The 16,353-nt window shown below is 53.2% G+C and overlaps 6 protein-coding genes across 6 annotated transcripts; 4 read left to right on the top strand and 2 right to left on the bottom strand.

Annotated features, from left to right (window-relative positions):
- Positions 1-79: 79 nt before the first annotated feature.
- On the top strand, positions 80-1,333 carry BO80DRAFT_177730 (uncharacterized protein). Its single transcript, XM_025713988.1, has 3 exons — positions 80-401; positions 472-691; positions 781-1,333. Exons 1-3 carry the CDS (start codon positions 180-182, stop codon positions 1,200-1,202), a joined length of 864 nt encoding a protein of 287 aa, XP_025579450.1. The 5' UTR covers positions 80-179; the 3' UTR covers positions 1,203-1,333.
- On the bottom strand, positions 1,319-2,345 carry BO80DRAFT_421764 (40S ribosomal protein uS4). Its single transcript, XM_025718681.1, has 5 exons — positions 2,328-2,345; positions 2,224-2,261; positions 2,132-2,150; positions 1,955-2,053; positions 1,319-1,872 (listed from the first exon to the last, which is right to left on the bottom strand). Exons 1-5 carry the CDS (start codon positions 2,339-2,341, stop codon positions 1,464-1,466), a joined length of 579 nt encoding a protein of 192 aa, XP_025579449.1. The 5' UTR covers positions 2,342-2,345; the 3' UTR covers positions 1,319-1,463.
- Positions 2,346-2,612: 267 nt separating this feature from the next.
- BO80DRAFT_452043 (60S ribosomal protein eL21) lies at positions 2,613-3,341 on the top strand (the record flags this gene model as incomplete). Its single annotated transcript, XM_025721928.1, has 4 exons — positions 2,613-2,648; positions 2,724-2,791; positions 2,859-2,906; positions 3,017-3,341. 4 exons carry the CDS (start codon positions 2,613-2,615, stop codon positions 3,339-3,341), a joined length of 477 nt encoding a protein of 158 aa, XP_025579448.1.
- A 1,643-nt stretch (positions 3,342-4,984) lies between these two features.
- On the top strand, positions 4,985-5,884 carry BO80DRAFT_421762 (uncharacterized protein). Its single transcript, XM_025718680.1, has one exon. It carries the CDS (start codon positions 5,442-5,444, stop codon positions 5,664-5,666), a length of 225 nt encoding a protein of 74 aa, XP_025579447.1. The 5' UTR covers positions 4,985-5,441; the 3' UTR covers positions 5,667-5,884.
- Positions 5,811-10,026, top strand: BO80DRAFT_431651 (uncharacterized protein; the record flags this gene model as incomplete). Its single annotated transcript, XM_025720756.1, has 4 exons — positions 5,811-6,116; positions 6,168-6,414; positions 6,464-6,634; positions 6,692-10,026. The coding sequence occupies 4 exons, from the start codon at positions 5,811-5,813 to the stop codon at positions 10,024-10,026; spliced, it is 4,059 nt and encodes a 1,352-aa protein (XP_025579446.1).
- An 848-nt stretch (positions 10,027-10,874) lies between these two features.
- Positions 10,875-16,295, bottom strand: cef1 (putative cell division control protein (Cdc5)). The gene is made up of 18 exons (XM_025723650.1): positions 16,131-16,295; positions 16,044-16,077; positions 15,628-15,968; positions 15,023-15,566; positions 14,965-14,989; positions 14,694-14,931; positions 14,417-14,654; positions 14,171-14,374; positions 14,113-14,140; positions 13,934-14,082; positions 13,861-13,903; positions 13,613-13,821; positions 13,030-13,121; positions 12,916-12,943; positions 12,741-12,805; positions 12,654-12,688; positions 11,444-12,600; positions 10,875-11,377 (listed from the first exon to the last, which is right to left on the bottom strand). The coding sequence occupies exons 1-18, from the start codon at positions 16,154-16,156 to the stop codon at positions 11,219-11,221; spliced, it is 3,615 nt and encodes a 1,204-aa protein (XP_025579445.1). The 5' UTR covers positions 16,157-16,295; the 3' UTR covers positions 10,875-11,218.
- Between the last annotated feature and the right edge of the window lie 58 nt (positions 16,296-16,353).

Genomic DNA, 16,353 nt, shown 5'->3' with positions numbered 1-16,353 from the left:
GTGGTGGGTCCGATGAATCTGTTTACCTCCGCATGTTTCTGCCGACGCGCGATAATGAATGGTTTTTGCAGTCACCCCTCCCCCCAATTCAATAGGAGACGCGGCATACTCATCCCCACCAGGACTATCTGATTGAATACATTGCAATCTTGACACAATACTCAGCTCGGTCCCACACAATGGCCGAGTTAAGTCCTGCGGAAACACGAAAACAACTCCAGCAATTAGGAGACGATAGCGGGGACCTGAAAACGCAATTGAACATTCTGCGCATCAGCGAACCGATCTTCTCTCCTGATGATGAAAGTCGACGCTCGTCTCCGTCGAAGCGCAGGTCAGATGTCTCTACCTATGAAAACCCGACGCCAGCTTCGTTAGAGGCGGATTTGACGCATTATAAAGTACGAGATCGATCCTCTTGTCTGGAACGCGCAGTAGGACCATCCCCTGGTGCTGACATGTTATACAAAGGAACTGTTCTCGAAGTTGCGCTTTTCATATGTCGAGCAAGTCACGAAGGAGAAATTCTTGCGTGCAATCGTGGGCGACCCGCCCCTAGTAGTCGGTCACAATGAAAATGTTGAGATGGAGGCGCAGTTGGCGGAAGTGAAAGCCGACCTTCGTGCGCGCAAAGAGGAAGTGCGATCCATGGTGGAGGAAATGGAGAAGACCGGCAAGGATTTGGCAAACAGTGAGTGTTCTCTTCCCTCGGTCCAGGACTGGATTCCTGTCATTAGGCCCTCAGAGTCAAGTGTTCTGACAATTTATGTCACTGAGCAGGGTACAAGAATGTGCAACTACAAATGACGCAACTGTCCACTCTGCCGGAATCGATCGAAAACCTCGAATCTACTATTGCTGAGCTCCGTGCGAAACAAGGAACGGATGCGAACGGTTCAACAACGCAAAATCTTCCTCTTCCTGCAACATTGAGTCTTCTGTCCGAACGGGAGGCGGAGCTTGCGGCTCTTGATCGACAGCTTGCTGCCGTGCAAAATGCCCTGCCCCGCAAGACACGAGAGGCCGAGGCGGTGGAGCGCGAGCTAAGTGTTCTAGAACGACGGAAGACAGAGGCGATCGCGCAGGCCCAGGAAGTCAAGAGAAAGAAGGAAGAGGGCGAGAGCGACGGACTGGTAGAGATGGGGCGATGGTACCGTAGCGCGGAAGAAGCGCTCAAGAAACTAGTCGATTTTGAAGGATGAGGCCCTTGAGACGGCGAAATGATTGATGATACTGGATGTGGGGATACGGCGTTTTCGGCCCATACTGGATTCGGATTACGTGGGTGTTCAAGAGGGATAATTTACTGTACAGAAGCTAGTATTGTGGGAATCGAGCCGTAGGCTACTGGTTCATTCATGGAATTGCATGATCGTACAACATTATACGCTATGCTGCAGCCACAGAGCCCCGCGGTTTTATTTTGGCTAACGAAACCTGTCCGTACTCCAATTTTTAATCCTTTACTCCTCATCCTCCTCAGCCTCGTCGTCACCACCGGCAGCAGCGGCAGCCTTCTTGCGCTGGACACGGCCAGGGCGGCCACCACCGTAGGGGGAGGTAAGGGCGAAGTCGATGTGCTTCTGGGAGTCCAGGCGGACCATGTAGGAGGGAACGTTGACGATCTGCTTGCCGACGCGGATGTGGCGCTGCTTGATCAGGACACGGGCGTGGTGGATGGACTTGGCAAGACCGAGCTTGTAGACGCAAGTCTGAAGACGACGCTCCAAGAAGTCCTCAACGCGGAGGGCAAGGACGTAATCGAGCTTCATGCGGGACTCATCGAGGACACCGATGCGGACCAGACGGCGAATCAAAGCGTTACCTTCGAAAAGACGCTTGGGGTCCTTCTCGTCGAGGGTGAGAAGCTCACTGTGCACAACAGTCAGCGATTGTTCCATCACTTTCTCCGACCCAGTTTCGAAGTCGATCGTTCATCCGAAAGGGCGCATACCGAGCAGCACGACGAATCTTGGACAGGGTGAGCTGGACACGCCACACCTCACGCTTGTTGCGCAGGCCGTACTCGCCGACAACCTTCAGTTCCGAGTCACTAGCGATAGACGTTAGGCATGGGAACACGCGACATAAACAGAAGCACGCTTCTGATCAGTGGCCGGAGAGTACTAACAGACGGGCCGACTCGAAAGCTATATCGATATATTAGTATCAAAACGCATGCCGAGAACTTCTCAATTTCGCAAAACTGATAAGAGGACTTACGACGACGGGGGACCTTGTAGGTCTTGGAGTAAACGCGGCTGTTCGCAGAATTGACATTAGATGGGTGCGACACAGATGAGCTTCATCGCCAGTTGTATACTCACGGAGCGGGGGCCATGACTGCTGATTGCGCGTTGTCGCGAGATTGTCGTACACACCAAACTTCACGAAAAGCACAGAGGATCTGAAGTTGAAGATGCGTTTTGGAGAAGGGAACTAAGCGAGCGAAGGTGGAGCCGGAAGCGGACTAGCGCAAGGGCTAGCCCTCGGCGGCGGAGAAACGCCGCACTAAGCACCCGAGAAGTCTACACCATCGCGAAGGGCGGCATAGCGAGGCATTTCTTCGACGTCGACAAGTTCTCAACACCAGCACCACCAACACCGCCGACATGGGTCACTCGCACGGTTTGAGAGCCGGTACTCGGGTATGTCGATATCGCCCAGCTTGTTACTGCGCTTTTTCGCTGGTCCGGAACGCGTCCCGCTGACGAACTTTTCAGTATGCCTTCAGCCGTAACTTCAAGGAGCACGGTGCTATCCGTCTGTCGACCTACCTGAAGACCTACCGGTACGCCGAAATTTCTCGCCGATTTGGATAATATATGGGTGGATTGCAGGATCTGATAGTTTTATAGGGTTGGCGATATTGTCGACATCAAGGTTAACGGTGCCGTCCAGAAGGGGTCAGTACAAGTTCCGCCCGGTGCAATAATGGGAATCCCGACATGAACGGATTTGCGTGTTGCATCTCGAAATTTTGAGCGAAAGATGGTTTGCTGAGACATTGGAATAGTATGCCCTACAAGGTCTACAACGGAAAGACCGGTGTCGTCTACAACGTGACCAAGTCCTCCGTCGGTGTCATCATCTACAAGGTCGTCCGCAACCGCTACCTCGAGAAGCGCATCAACGTCCGCATCGAGCACGTCAAGCACTCCCGCTCCCGTGAGGACTTCATCAAGCGTGTTAAGCTCAACGCCGAGAAGAAGCGCCAGGCCAAGGAGCAGGGTGTCCACCTCCACCTGAAGAGACAGCCCGTCGGCCCCCGTGAGGCTCACCACGTCGAGGGTGCCGCCCCCGAGACCATCACCCCTATCCCCTACGACACCCACATCTAAACGAATGAAAAACGGTCCGTGCGGTTGTTTGGTGTTTGGGGTTTTCCAACTTGGGGTAGCCTTTGCAATGAGACGAAGCAAAACAGAGGGTTCCTGGATGTTCTATCACATCTAAATCCTGTGCATAGATTCCCCCGAATGAAAGAAAAACAAAATTTCCATTTCCCTGTTCAAAATTGATGCAATGGGTCGCCTACTTTTTGCCGAATACCCGTGATGTTAGCGATACTGGCGACACCCTCGGAGTTATGAACCAGGACCATAATTTGACCCTGTTATTACGGCTTTCGAGATCTCTGGGGCAATGCACGGGTTGCCAATACGGGGGACGCAAACATGCACTGGAGGGCATGTCACGTAGTCCGTTCCGAGTCCTGCGAGCCGCTAAACGTCATGTAGTCTGCCTGGTCTTCGATGTCAATGAACTCGTACGTATAGGGCTGACGTACGCTTCCAATCGTATTGTACATTTGCGGATCATGCCGCGCTCAGTTCCCCCACAGTGGATATAATCGTGTAGTAATCTGGAGTAGTCTTCTGGTGTCCCCAGGCTTAGATCTCCCCCTAATCTTTTGCTTCTCCATGTGCGGTCTTAACCTCTTGGTTTTCAACCACATCCATGCCGCTAGGATCAGTATGCGATGTGGGTTATGGATGATTCCCAGGCCGTAAGACGCTTCTTGATTAGGGTAAACGTCCCGCTACATTTGTTTTCCACAAGCGAACTTTTTGAACGTACTTACTGCAGAATGATTTTCTTATCCGTCATTGGACTATCGTGGTAGCATTCCTTTCTCGGAGCCACTCAGTTGACAATAATATTAGAGGGCATACGCTATTCAGAATCAGGACATTTACTGACTGTTATTCTGTGTTGGCATACTACCTTGTGGCAGACTTTCTTTTCCCCAGATGGGTTCTTCAAACCGTTGGTTCTTGGACACTCGTGGCGTTGAAGTCACATCTGTAGATGGGATATCTACAAATGTCCAGAGGTCAGTGCTCCAGTGGCGCATGGCCGTCGACAGTCCCTCGTCGCTACTGGGGACCACATGTAGAGTGATAGACTACACCTGCCGGTTAGAGGATGTTATGCACTATGACCTGGCCCCAGTATACGACAGATACTACTACTATTGCTAGTAGTACTTGTAGTAGTAGCCAGGTTCCGAGCAGGCTGCAATGCTCCATCGCCATTATACAGCCATCGAGCAAGAAACGTTCTTCTTGGCAGCCGCTAACATCATAAATAGATCACATTTCGGAGACCACCAAAACGGTAGGCGCCTGAGCACCCGTGTTTCCGTACTGCTCAGGGGTACATCAGCGGACGAAGGGAGGGTCCGGTTACTCTTTCTTAGATACCATAGAGCATGTAGAAAGAGTATCGATAGTGTATTGGTGCCAAAATGAAATCACCTTTGAGCAACCACCCCCGTGAAGACATAGAACACAGGAAATGTGGAACAGAACGGGCCTTTCCAATCGAGACGTCGGGCGTAGTACAGGCCGGGCTGGGAGGTCACGAGGTTAGTCAAAGCTGGAGTGGCCAATGTACTCCGTCGAGTCACTATAAATGCTTAGTAGTATAGTCCGCATCATGTGTAGTCCGCAGTAGCCCATAGTGCCTGCGTCATTAGTGTCCTCATTCCCCAGGTAGAAGGAAGTTCCTATATTCACCACGTCCGATGCTTGACAGCAGCAACCGGGGGCTTCTCGCCTGACAGGTATGAGGAAGATGAAAACAGCGACTTCACTCTGGTGGTGAGACAGGAGGCCAGTACCCCGGGAATGAGCCCGATGCCGTTCCGGCGAGGCTCGATTCACCTGTCCAGTGAGGGGGTGCATAGAGACATCCACGGGAGCCACAGCCCCAAGAAAGAGGGCAGAAGGGGGTGGGGTCGCCAACCTGCCCCTTTCTGAAGCCCCTGGAGCGTCGTTGGAGGTTTAAATTTGGAGAGCGAGGCGAGGAGTGAATCGGGCGGTGCCGGTGGACGAGGAACTCCAGCACGGCTCCAGCCACAGGGTTTGCGGGAAGACCAGCGCGCTAACCGAAAGCAGCCGCGGTAGTGCCTCAACCTGAACCGTCAGTCATCGTCCATGACTGCAGCCATCACCCGATCACCAACCCCGAGAAGAACACACCTCCTTCGATCACGACCTCCCTTTCGGGATTCTCTGGGCAGCGGCCTTATACCATCATACTGCCAGCCTTCTTGCGCCCCGCCCATATTCTTCCTCGGCCTTTCCTTCGTTCTGAGCTCCAAGCACTGCTCCCCTCTCCGCCGTCCACCTGGTCGTTCGGAGCTTTTACGGCTCAAGTAGTTGAGCTTACAGTTCAACCGTGGCGACTCTTGGTACCTGACAATAGGTATATTCTCAGCCCATCCCTTCTCATGCATTCATAAATTCAGGATCACAGTCGCCACTTGTTTCCGTGTTTACAGTTTCAGAACACTGGTCTAACAGATGTCGCACCCCGTTGGCCTCACAGACTCGAGAATTGTTATGGCAGAGCAGAGCAGCCACGATGTGGTAGACCAAACCCTGTCGGGCGGCGAACCTTCGCCTTCCGACGTTCCTGCGAGCACGACCGACAATAAATCTGCTGGAGGGGACGTGGGGGAGTTCAAAGATACCACTACTACTACTACAACAACAACAACGACACAATCGGAGACGAGCCTGAGTGATCAACGCGGTGAATTGAAAATGGGTGCCGCTGAACAACCAGAAGAGAACGGAAAAGCAAAGGATGCCGATCAGACGCCGAGCGTGAGTGGTACCGATAACGACGTCGCAATCTACCTACTGAACCCGACCCAGGATACCCCGAAGTCTGGTCTTTTACCGGTCGCCGCACGGGCACTCGAAATGAACGGAGTGACGTCCGGGTCAGATGCTGGGGAGGACACAGCCTCTCAGGGAGGCTCAGAATCCGACGCCAGTCGAACAGAAGGCAGACTGCGCGCCGGTTCGAAAAAGCCAGCCTCCTTCAAGCCTGTTAGCTTCGCCAAATTTTCTGTCCCTAAGGCCCCCGGCACTCCGCCCATAACAAAGGCTTCCGAGAAAGGTATTTGCATTCACGGGTCATGCAGAGGGAAATGTCTAATTCACTACAGCTCCCCTGATCTCAACCACTCCGCTGGGTACGCCGCCGCCTTCCTCACGCCCTCGCTTAGTTGTCAAGACCACTAGCAGCCTACGTGACTCGTTGTCAAAACTGGGGGCAGGTGCAGCCAAGCCTGGCGGAACTGGACCCGACCCGAATCAAGTTTGGAACAAGAATCGACGTAAGTATACACCCCCGATGAGTCTCGAATATGCTTCTGACTATCACGCCCATACAGCTGTTCAACAAACACCTCCAAAGCACCTGACCGACGAGGAGTTGAAACAACAGTACGGAATTCACATGACATCGCGGATACAGGAAGATGGTGGGGGAAGCGAAGCGAAATGGGCCGATATCGACGATGATGAAGATGACTGGGCTCCCGAGACGATTGAGTGGACCGATGGCACAAAGACCAACCTCGCCCACCCAGAGCCTGCGCCCCCGGTTCCGGTTCCTAGTCAAGATAAGGTGACAACAGATTTCAAAAAGGATTTTCCTCCCGTGGAGCAAGCTGCAGCTATTAAGGAGCCACCGAAGTTTGTCCCAAAGCCTACGACTTCCATTGGACCGAACCCCACGGTTCTCCGGCTTGGAGCAAATGCAGAAAGACAAGCAAAGAGTGCTAGTATTGCTGCAAAAGGACCAAACGACAAATCACCTTTACTATCCACAAGTCCAGCTCCTCCCCCCGTCAAATCGCCTTGGGCACCTTTACCACCCGTCGAGAAGATTTCCCCTGTCATTCCTCCAATCCAGGTCCAACCGCCGGTGCGGGCTCCTGTAAGGGAACCTCACGTGAACGACGGTCCTGGTGGACCTCTGCCCCCGAAGGAAATCGCTGCAGATGATTTCAATAGATCCTGGAGGGAGATGCAGTCCGGAACTCGTGAGCTCTACAATTCGCGATCGGGTCGCTATGAGCCTGCTCCGGATACGAGGAAAGGACCCTGGCGCGCTGAACCGAATCATCGCACGCCAGCCTTGTTGCAGAGGCCCCCACACGGTGAACCCACTGGGCCGGCAGAACCCTCACCAGCATTTCAAACACATCGGTCAAGCGGCCAAGATGGCATGCACTGGACGCGGCGGCGCACATCATCTAATGTTAGCGGAGGAAGTGGTAGCTTCGGACGTCGGATGTCGATTGGTAGACCCGATATGACCCAGAAGGTGTTCGAGTCTAGGAGAGGGTCCCAGGTGAATGGCATGATTGAATCATCGATACCCACCAGAGACCTGCCTCTTTCAAATGATGCCTCTTTACGCGAGCCCTCGCCTTCCCGGCATGGCCCTGGTCCCTGGCCCCCAAGAGGTGCTACAAATGTGCAAGACAGAATGACCAGTGCACCCGGTGGAATTCCACAACCACCTCCTGTCCAAGCAATTGAAGAACAGATAACAGCACCGCAGGAACTGCAGGAATCACCACAGGCACCACAAGAAGACCCTGTCGCGATGCAAGAACGCATCATGAAGGAGAAGAGATTGGAAGCTCGCCAACGGAGGCTAGAGCAAGAGGAGCGGGAGGAAGCTGCAAAGCGTGAAAGAATTCGGCAGAAGCTCGAGGCTCTTGGTCCAGCCCCCGAAAAGCCGAAATCAAGGCGTAAGGAGTCCCTGGACGCCGGTAAGCCCGAGGCAAGTATCGCGCAGCCTACCGCGCAAGCTGCCCATTCTCCTCCGAAACCACCAGTACCCGAGCCGAGCGGTGAGCCTAAGCAATATGGAATGATGAAGGTTCATCATCCGGATACTGTGAAGAAGCTTGTGGAGAGGGAAAGAAGCGCTACAGATAAAGCCTCCGCTGTGGCCCCTGTCCGACGCGCCCCTTCGCCAGCTCGTGAGGCTAAGCAGGAATCTGTCATGCCCAATGGATCTCAGCAGCCTGGTGACCTTCAGGCACCGAGCTCAGATCAATTGCCAGAATCTAAGGTCGATGAGCAAAGCCCTCAGTGGAGAGGTAACCTGAACACCACTAGCACGTATCTGCCATGGTCCCCCAACCCAAAGTTTGTGGCACCGGCACCTCCTGCGATCTCAAATCCTTGGAAGCCACTTAGCAATGACAAGACCTTGGGGAACGGAATTTTTGAGCAAGGCCTCGGAGGCTTCCCAGGGAGGGATATCTCGCTTCGCAGCCACCTGGGACTTGATCAGCCGCCCATGGCCCCAGGAGCACCGCATTTCTCCGCTCCCACGCGATCTCCACAGGAGAATGCATCTATATCTCCCTTGCCATCGCCCGAAATCAGGCATGTGTCTTACGACGCCATCAACCCCATGCTGCGGCCCGGGCCGATCGGACCTCCAAGCTCTCACCGGCAACATGAGAACCGCGTAGCTGCTGGAACAGCGGCTTGGAACAATTTCCATGCAGTCGCTGCGAAACGCGAGGCAGAGGAGAACGAGAAGCTTCGCAACGAGTACAATACGATGCGTGAGGGCCCTTCTGCGCTTCCGGTGACCTTCAATGAAACCTGGCGGCAGGTCCGGACTGGAGACCAGGCTGGGCAGAGACAAGTCGTTGCAATCTCCAGGACTTCAGATAGCACCGCGCCTCTGGCAAATCCCCTTCCTGGATTTGACCACCCGGTTGGCTCTTTACCTTTCGCAGAAACGCCCGCTCGTCCTCTTGGCAGCGTTCCAGCTCGGAGTTCACGGTTCTTCCCTCAAGCAATGGAGAATCCGAGAAAGCCAGCCACCGATGAAGGAGACTATTTCCGGAGTCCTTCGCCACCTCCCCCGGAAGAAATGTCGAGTCACCCTGTATACACTGGTGATTCGAACAGACCATTGGTCCACCTTCCTGCGCCGAAGCCTATCGTGAAACTGCCTCCCAAGGTCGTTGCTCCGCCGCCGCCGCCTCCCACCTTTGCATCGATGGTTGCTGCTCCGCCGCCCGCCGCACCGGCGACATCCTGGCAGGAGAAAATCAACACGCTGTTTGGCAAAAAGACGGTACCGGAGAAGAGGAATGCTCTGGCGGTCACGTCCGCGACCAAAGAACCCCTTGATGTGCAGCTACATATTGCTTCGGTTTCCGTCTCTCTTCCTTGTAACGGCGAGTATCATGTCGGAGATGGTGAGGTGACTGCGAAGCAAGTCGAAGAGGCAGAGGAGATCTTTGAGGACCGTGAAGTAGGATCTCTACCGGTCGTCCGAGTTCCGACTCGAGCACCTCCAGCAGCGTGGCAGGCTGCACGGGCGCCTTCGCAGTCTCGGCTGCGGTCCAAGCACCTCAAGTCAATGCAGGTCCATAGTGTCGAGCCATTCATTGTTGGATTCCACGACCGGGATCCGTCCGGAAGCGTTAGGGTCTCAATCCGCGTTCCAGGGTCATCCATTACGAAGACTATCACTCTTCCGCGAAAAGCAGGAGCCCATACTCCCCGTCCCCGTGGCCCTTCGAGTTTCAATAAGCCTCGAAAGAATACGAAGCCACGCGAAGGGACCGAGAATTCGAACCCCAAAAAACCTGCCGCAACCCAGCAAACCAACGGCAACAGCTCTTCGCGACGCCCGTCCCGGAATGCATCCTGGGGTCCCCGTAACTTCAGCGGGTCCCAGTGAAGTCAATTGTTTTTCTATGCGCAGTGAAGTCTCATGATTCGAGTTACAGCTGTTAGCCTTGGGTTGGCTTTTGCCGGGTTTCGGAAATTCATTGAGCGTTACATTTCGGTAATGATGAGCCACGCTTGCGGGGAAATTCGATCGATCTGGGTTTGGTTTGAATTCTTAGTATTCCTTTAATGTTCCTCTTGTTTGCCGTGTCATATTCCCTGCGTCTGCATGTGTCAGTGCCCCTCCCAAGTAACAACACTCCTCCGGTCGAGCGGGTCGATGCCTTCCTTACATTCTACACAACTTCATTCTCACCCTCTCACCTTGTTCACTGCCACTTCCTACTCGTTATGCATCTTCAGGTTTCGGGGGTCTTACCCAACCCATGTCATGTCTTGCCGGAATCCCCTCCACCTCTGCTCGCAACCGTTACCCTTATCCCCTTTCACAAATCTTGACCTCGTGAAACCTCTCTCTGTGCCATGTCGCAGCAGCACTCTGCATGCAACACACCACAGACTCCTTCCTCCTCTCCTACGACTCACCTAACAAACCCCCTCATCTCTCCCTTGTTTCCGTGCTCCGTCGACCATCGTTGCTGTCGTCGTCGAGCCTTTGGATCCTTCTTTTTTTTATACCTCTGTGTAACCGGAGCCAAGATTCTGGGAAAGAATATCGGTGCGGGAGCTTTGTGTTAACGTCCAGAAACGTGTATCTAGCTTTGTGCTGAGGTGTGCATTCGAATACTTTAACATTAGTCGGTAGTTTTCTAGCTGGGGTGTAGCTGTAGTTGTAGTTGTAGTTGTAGCTGTAGTAGACTTTGATTGGGATGCTAGGGTCTTGTTGAATGATGAGCTGACATTTGATACAGATTACAGAGTACACACAAGAATCTTTTTGACATCTATCAAACCTACAACTGAACTACCAACTCTCACAGAACAAGAAAAACACCCACAACACCTGTCCTGCTATCGCTAGTCCATGCTAATCAAACAAACTCCCCACCCCAAAAGTAACTAATATACATCCCGTGAGTCGCAGATTAAACAATAGATAAGAAATAACTCCAAAACGAGAAACGAAATCATCAACATACATTACACCAGGGACTCCTTCCAAATTGGGTATCAACTTCCGCCGCCTTCCCCTTCCCCTTCCATAGCATCTCATCCCGTCCATCATGATAGTCATTGATGTCTTACCAGTTCCAGGTACGGGATGACGCAGTGAAAACGGGAGGTTTCCATTGCAGACGTGCGGGGTCGATTTTGCGAGAGCCCTTGATCTTTTCTTTTTCTAGGCGCTTTTTGTGCTCTTCCACCACTTGGTCGGTTAGAACTATGACCCAGTTTCCTTTCTGTGGGTGGGTAGGTTAGTTGGTGTCTTGCTTGTAGGGTAGGGAAGGGGGGGGGGAGTAACGTACATGGTATCGAAGCATATTGAAAACGACCAACGTCTCGTGGACGTCTTTCTCCGTCATAGAGGTGAGCATGGAAAGATCGTGCTCGCTGATGGCCTCTCGACCGGCATCTAAGAGGATTTCCACGAGAGTCTCTCGCCAATACTGTCGATAACTGAGGAGACCAAGATCACTGAGCGGTTTCTCAGGCGATCCAAGCTTTCCTTCTCGCTTGCCGAGCTCGTAGCTGAAGGAGATGAGGAGACGGCCGTACCCGCGGCGTTGGTATTGAGGGAGAGTGAGAATACAGGCCAAGTTGTAGCCTTCCGCGGAGTCTTTTTCTTTGGAAAAGTAGCCGACAAGATGGCAGCCGGTTTCGTCGCGACTGCACATGCAGTAGAAGAGGAAGGGGTCGACGTCGTAGTAGAGAGTCTTGTGATCGAGGAAAAGCTTGCTCAGAAGACAGAGGTTGCGGCACCAGGTTCGTTGGCGTCGGCCGTCAACTTCGAAGAAGGAAATGTAGTCGTCTCGGTAGATTTCGTTTCCCGGAGGATGCACGAGAGTGCATTTGGAACGATGACGCTCGAAGGAGCGCTTGTTGTCGAAGTATCCCAAACAGAACTCATCGATGTACACGACATCTGCATCGGAGAATGATGCAGGGTAGGGGGAGAAGTACCATGGTTCGATATCATATTTACCCATTTGGAGACGGGTCAAGTTTCGCACACGATGAATTTCCGTCGGGTTCTGGGTCATACTGCCACTGGTGCGGAGTCGTTCGATCTCTTCTTCACGAGACATAAGGCCAAGCGCTTTCGCCTCTTCCTTCTCATCCTTGGAGAAGCCGACATCGATCATGTCAACATCATCCGAGTCAGGCTTGGGGGTTCCATCTGCGGAGACAGCTTCTGAGCCCCCAATGGAAAGGTTCAAAGGGGTCTCGTCGCGATTCTCCTTCCCGCCTGCTTTGGATGGACGCTGGGCCTTGCCAACATTGGTGTTCTTGCCCGTCAGAAGATCCGGGGTTGCCGATACATCACGGCTTTCAGCTCTCGCACGCTTCTGGGGGTTCTTGCTGGGCGCTTTGTTGCCGGGGCCGGTCTTCTTTTTCTCTGGTTTCTCCGGCTGGGGCCATTCGACCTCATGTGACAGATCGATTCTTGTGGAATCAACCCATTCTGCACTCGATATGAGCACGAAGAGCATCAACAGACCAATCAGCTCGACTTACCATCAAGACGCTTGTTGAAGTCGACATAGTGAACGCTGCGGTTATCAGCACCAATATCAGAAGGCCCCAATGCAGTACATAACATACTAGAATGAAGGACCATCTTTTCGCTGCTTTATAGATAGAATCTCCGCCTTTCGTAATTCCCCATCCTACACAGATACACTAGTCAGCAATCGCCCCGATATCTCTCAGGCCAGCATAGCGATGTCATCACGTGACCACCACATCCGAACGCAAATGAGGTCGACGAACAACTGACCTTCTGCACCATGGCCTTCACACCGATCCTATCGCCTTGATTAGCACACGCGACCGATGAAACCCGGACCAAGGATCTCGGAGAACGGGTTTTGGGAATTTCTACTACACTTACCGGATGGTATTGAGGGTGGCGAACCCCTTCTCGACGGGGTCCGGGGTCCCCGTGGCCTCGTCCCTGCCGCCCATAGTGATGGAGGTATGATTCTCGATGGGTCTATAGAGTGAATTTAGATGGAAAGCCTATGGGGGGGCCAATTGCGCGATGGAAACGCGAAAGGGGATCGTAGGGGGTGATGGAGGATTCTCCGTTGCAATGCCCCGGAAGAGACCGCCTTTGACTTTTGCCATCCGCTTTTGGTCATCATCTTCCGGTCCTTCCATCCATCGGATTCGTCCTGTGCTGGTTGGAAAGCCTGGTTTTACACATTTACAAGATTTGATGTATGGCAGCCAGGGGATGTTCAATATTGTACTACCAGCTGTTTACGATACTGAACATAAGGTATCGCGTTCGTTGATGAATTGCCTTGTACTAAGGGCAGATATTGAACTTTATATTTACACACGGCAGCAAAGGATGCTAGGACAGGACAACAGCGAGGCTGCAAAAGTATGATTACATTCTGAACTGCAGGAATGCAGGTTGAAATTCAAGCTAGGTATCTGTTCTGAAGGGCTCAATGCCATCCATTAACCATCCCCCCTGTTCCGGCCACAAGCTCGTCGAGCTCGTCCTTCCTGGTTCTATACAGGTCTTGAGCTTCGCGCTCTCTGCGCATGACAAATGCCACATCATCCCTCAGTCTTTCAAGTCTCCGAGAAATAGCAGATTGTTCCGAGATCTGGAGCGTGCGGAAAGCATCGAGCTCATCTCTAGTCTTCTCCAGGGCTGTGTTGGCCTCCACTATCTTAGTTCGGAGCATCTTGGCCCGGTTCTGATAACCGCCGTAATGTAAGGCAAGCTTCTTCTCTAGCTTGTTACCTCGCTCCGCCGTGGCGAGCAGGGAGTTCTGAACGTTATCGAATGCTGCGATCATCCGCTGTTCTTGTTGATATACATCCTCCTCTTCGTCATCGGCATAGTTGGAAAGACCGGGCAGTGTGTTGGAGTGTTTCGTCGACCATTGCTCATCAAAGTCCTCCTGCCATTCCTGCTGCTTTTCAGCTGCAGTCGCTTCCGCTGCGATAGCCGCACGAGCTTGCTGAATGAAACTGTCATCGAGCTGCTCCAACTTCCGAGCCTTGCCCTCCACCTTCGCACCCGGGATAGGGAATTTGCGCGCATCGTGCGCAATAAGAAGAGCAGCTTCTTTTGCGACCAGACCCGAAATGGGATCCGCAACATGAGATACCCGCTCCATCAATGCGTCAATATCAAGTACACTTGGCCGGGGAAGGGCTCGCTGATATACTTGCGTCTGACGCTTGAACTCGGCTTCGGCGGCACGCTGTCGAGCCTCGTTTTCTCTTCTGTCGCGCTCAGCCGAGTCCTCTTCTACGTAGTCAGTTGCGGTGGCTGGCTCCGCAGATTCGGAAGGAAGCTCTTCCAGTTCCCACTCCGTTTCTTTGGGCTTTGGTAGAGCTGCCAGCTTGCCGCGGATGCTTTGACGTGCAAGCTTCTCATTCATTTTGATGTCTCTGGGGGTGCTTCCGATCAGCTGTCCAGCTTCTGCCTGGTTTAGAGCGAAGTGATCCCGAGGAGTCCGCAAAGGAGTGGCACCAGGCCCAACACCACCTCTCATAGGGGTTGCACCAACGCCATTGGCTTGCCTGAACGGTGTGGCCATAGGGTTCGGGGTAAAGATCTGCTGACGCCGGGGAGCGATCCCATCAAATCCAGTAGATGATCCCCCCTCATGCAAAGGAGTATTTTCACCACCCAATAGCGATGATTGAGTTTCAGTCAAAGCTCTGATGTTGCGGATCTCGTTGGCGATGTGGTCTTCCTCTGGCGCCGCCCGGGGCGTTCTGATCGGAGTTCCACCGACAATAGCAGAGTAGTTGCCAATCAATCCTCGGGCTCCTTCCTCGTCTCCTGCCATTTTACTGGCTCTGTCGCCTGCCATACCCATCTTGATGATGTCTTCCATTTCACCTTCGCTGACCTGAGGGCTGGGAAGAACAAGCGCTCTTCTCTTGCTGCTCTGCTCTGCTTCGCGAATCTTCTGCATCTGGCCAGCGCGGGCAGCGGCGGCAGATGCAGAATTACCATTCTTGTCGTTCTTCCGCTTCTTGCGCTCCGCATCGTCATCTTGATCTCCTTTCCGCTTGTTGGCGAGCTGCTGTTTGCGGGGGTCAAACATCTCCCGTTGTCGCTCGTTTCGGGCTTCTTCCTCCATAGTATCATAGAAACCGGGTGCTGCAGGCTTTTCGAACGGAATGTCGGCATTGTAGTCCATTTCACCCTTCTTGCGAGTCACGACCTTGATATTAATGCCAGCATTTTTGAGTTCACGTCGTTTCTGAAGGACTGCAAGTCGTCGCGACTCTTCCAACTGTCTTTCTCTAGCCTTCCGCTTCGCCTTCTTTCCTTGTGTGTTCGCCAGACGAGCTCGGGCCTCACTCAGCATCTCCTTCTCATCTTCGTCAAGGTCAATCGTATCAGGACGAGCGGGTTTGGATTCCGGGTCGGGGTCCAGTTCACCGGGTCTAGAGAGAGTCAGTTTATGCGACAAAAACAGGACAAAGCATGCAATGTCAGGAGCCATACCGTAGCCGTCGCACATCGTCGGCACTAGGGGCAGCCGACTCGGCACCGGGACCTTCCAGACCCAGCTCATCATTCTCACGCGCTTCTGCTTCGTCCAGCAACTTCTGGTAGCGTTCCAAGCACTGTGTTGCCGTGCGTCCCACGATAGGTGCAATGGTGCGCCACTGGGTTGGCATCAACTTAGCCAGATGTAACAGCTTCTCATCCTCCTCCCTCGACCATTCGACCTTGCGGATGCCGGGATCTAGCCATTCCACCCATCGCGCCTTGCATTGCTTGGGGGTCTTTCTTGCTAACAGCGAGGAAACACGCGCCCACTGGTTAAGACCGTACTTGGAGACCTATTGGAAACTGCATTAGTATCACCCAATCGGAGAATAGTCGACCCTTCGGAGAGGGCTTAGCTATCCACGTACCGCCGCCCGAAGCACCTCATCCTCAATATTCGTCCTAGCTACAGGTTAGCGGAAAAGCCAGCAAAGAGTAAATCGCAAGGCACTTACCAAACACCACCTTTGACGACAGGCATGGCTGGTGTGTTTTGCAGCCGCTGACAGTACAAAATTGGTCAAACTAGGAAGGTATATAATACAGGGGCAATTGATGATGGAGAAAAAGAGATTCACAGCTGGGACGACTTGGTCCACGCTGACCAGAGTCGATAAGGAACCGACGCGGGTGAAAAGCGAGGTCAAGTCCTGAAGCGGCGTTCGTCACTTGCCCGCG

The sequence above is a fragment of the Aspergillus ibericus genome (genome assembly GCF_003184845.1).
Source record: "Aspergillus ibericus CBS 121593 unplaced genomic scaffold BO80scaffold_4, whole genome shotgun sequence".
NCBI classification, from domain to species: Eukaryota; Fungi; Ascomycota; class Eurotiomycetes; order Eurotiales; family Aspergillaceae; genus Aspergillus; species Aspergillus ibericus.
The sequence above is the reverse complement of the archived record's forward strand: the minus strand, read 5'-3'. Positions and strand labels throughout refer to the sequence as shown.

Excerpts from the sequence above, each read along its gene's own strand:
- BO80DRAFT_421764 (XM_025718681.1), bottom strand. Across the intron at positions 1,873-1,954 it reads AAGATTCGTCGTGCTGCTCG|TGAGCTTCTCACCCTCGACG; the intron begins GTATGCGCCCTT and ends TGTTGTGCACAG.
- cef1 (XM_025723650.1), bottom strand. The coding sequence starts at position 16,156 with ATGCCTGTCGTCAAAGGTGGTGTTTG. Across the intron at positions 13,122-13,612 it reads TGGCCGGAACAGGGGGGATG|AATCATACCTCCATCACTAT; the intron begins GTTAATGGATGG and ends AGACCCATCGAG. Across the intron at positions 11,378-11,443 it reads TCAATATGCTTCGATACCAT|AAAGGAAACTGGGTCATAGT; the intron begins GTACGTTACTCC and ends ACCCACCCACAG.
- BO80DRAFT_177730 (XM_025713988.1), top strand. The coding sequence starts at position 180 with ATGGCCGAGTTAAGTCCTGCGGAAACACGAAAACAACTCCAGCAATTA. Across the intron at positions 402-471 it reads CGGATTTGACGCATTATAAA|GAACTGTTCTCGAAGTTGCG; the intron begins GTACGAGATCGA and ends TGTTATACAAAG. Across the intron at positions 692-780 it reads CGGCAAGGATTTGGCAAACA|GGTACAAGAATGTGCAACTA; the intron begins GTGAGTGTTCTC and ends GTCACTGAGCAG.
- BO80DRAFT_421762 (XM_025718680.1), top strand. The coding sequence starts at position 5,442 with ATGACTGCAGCCATCACCCGATCACCAACCCCGAGAAGAACACACCTC.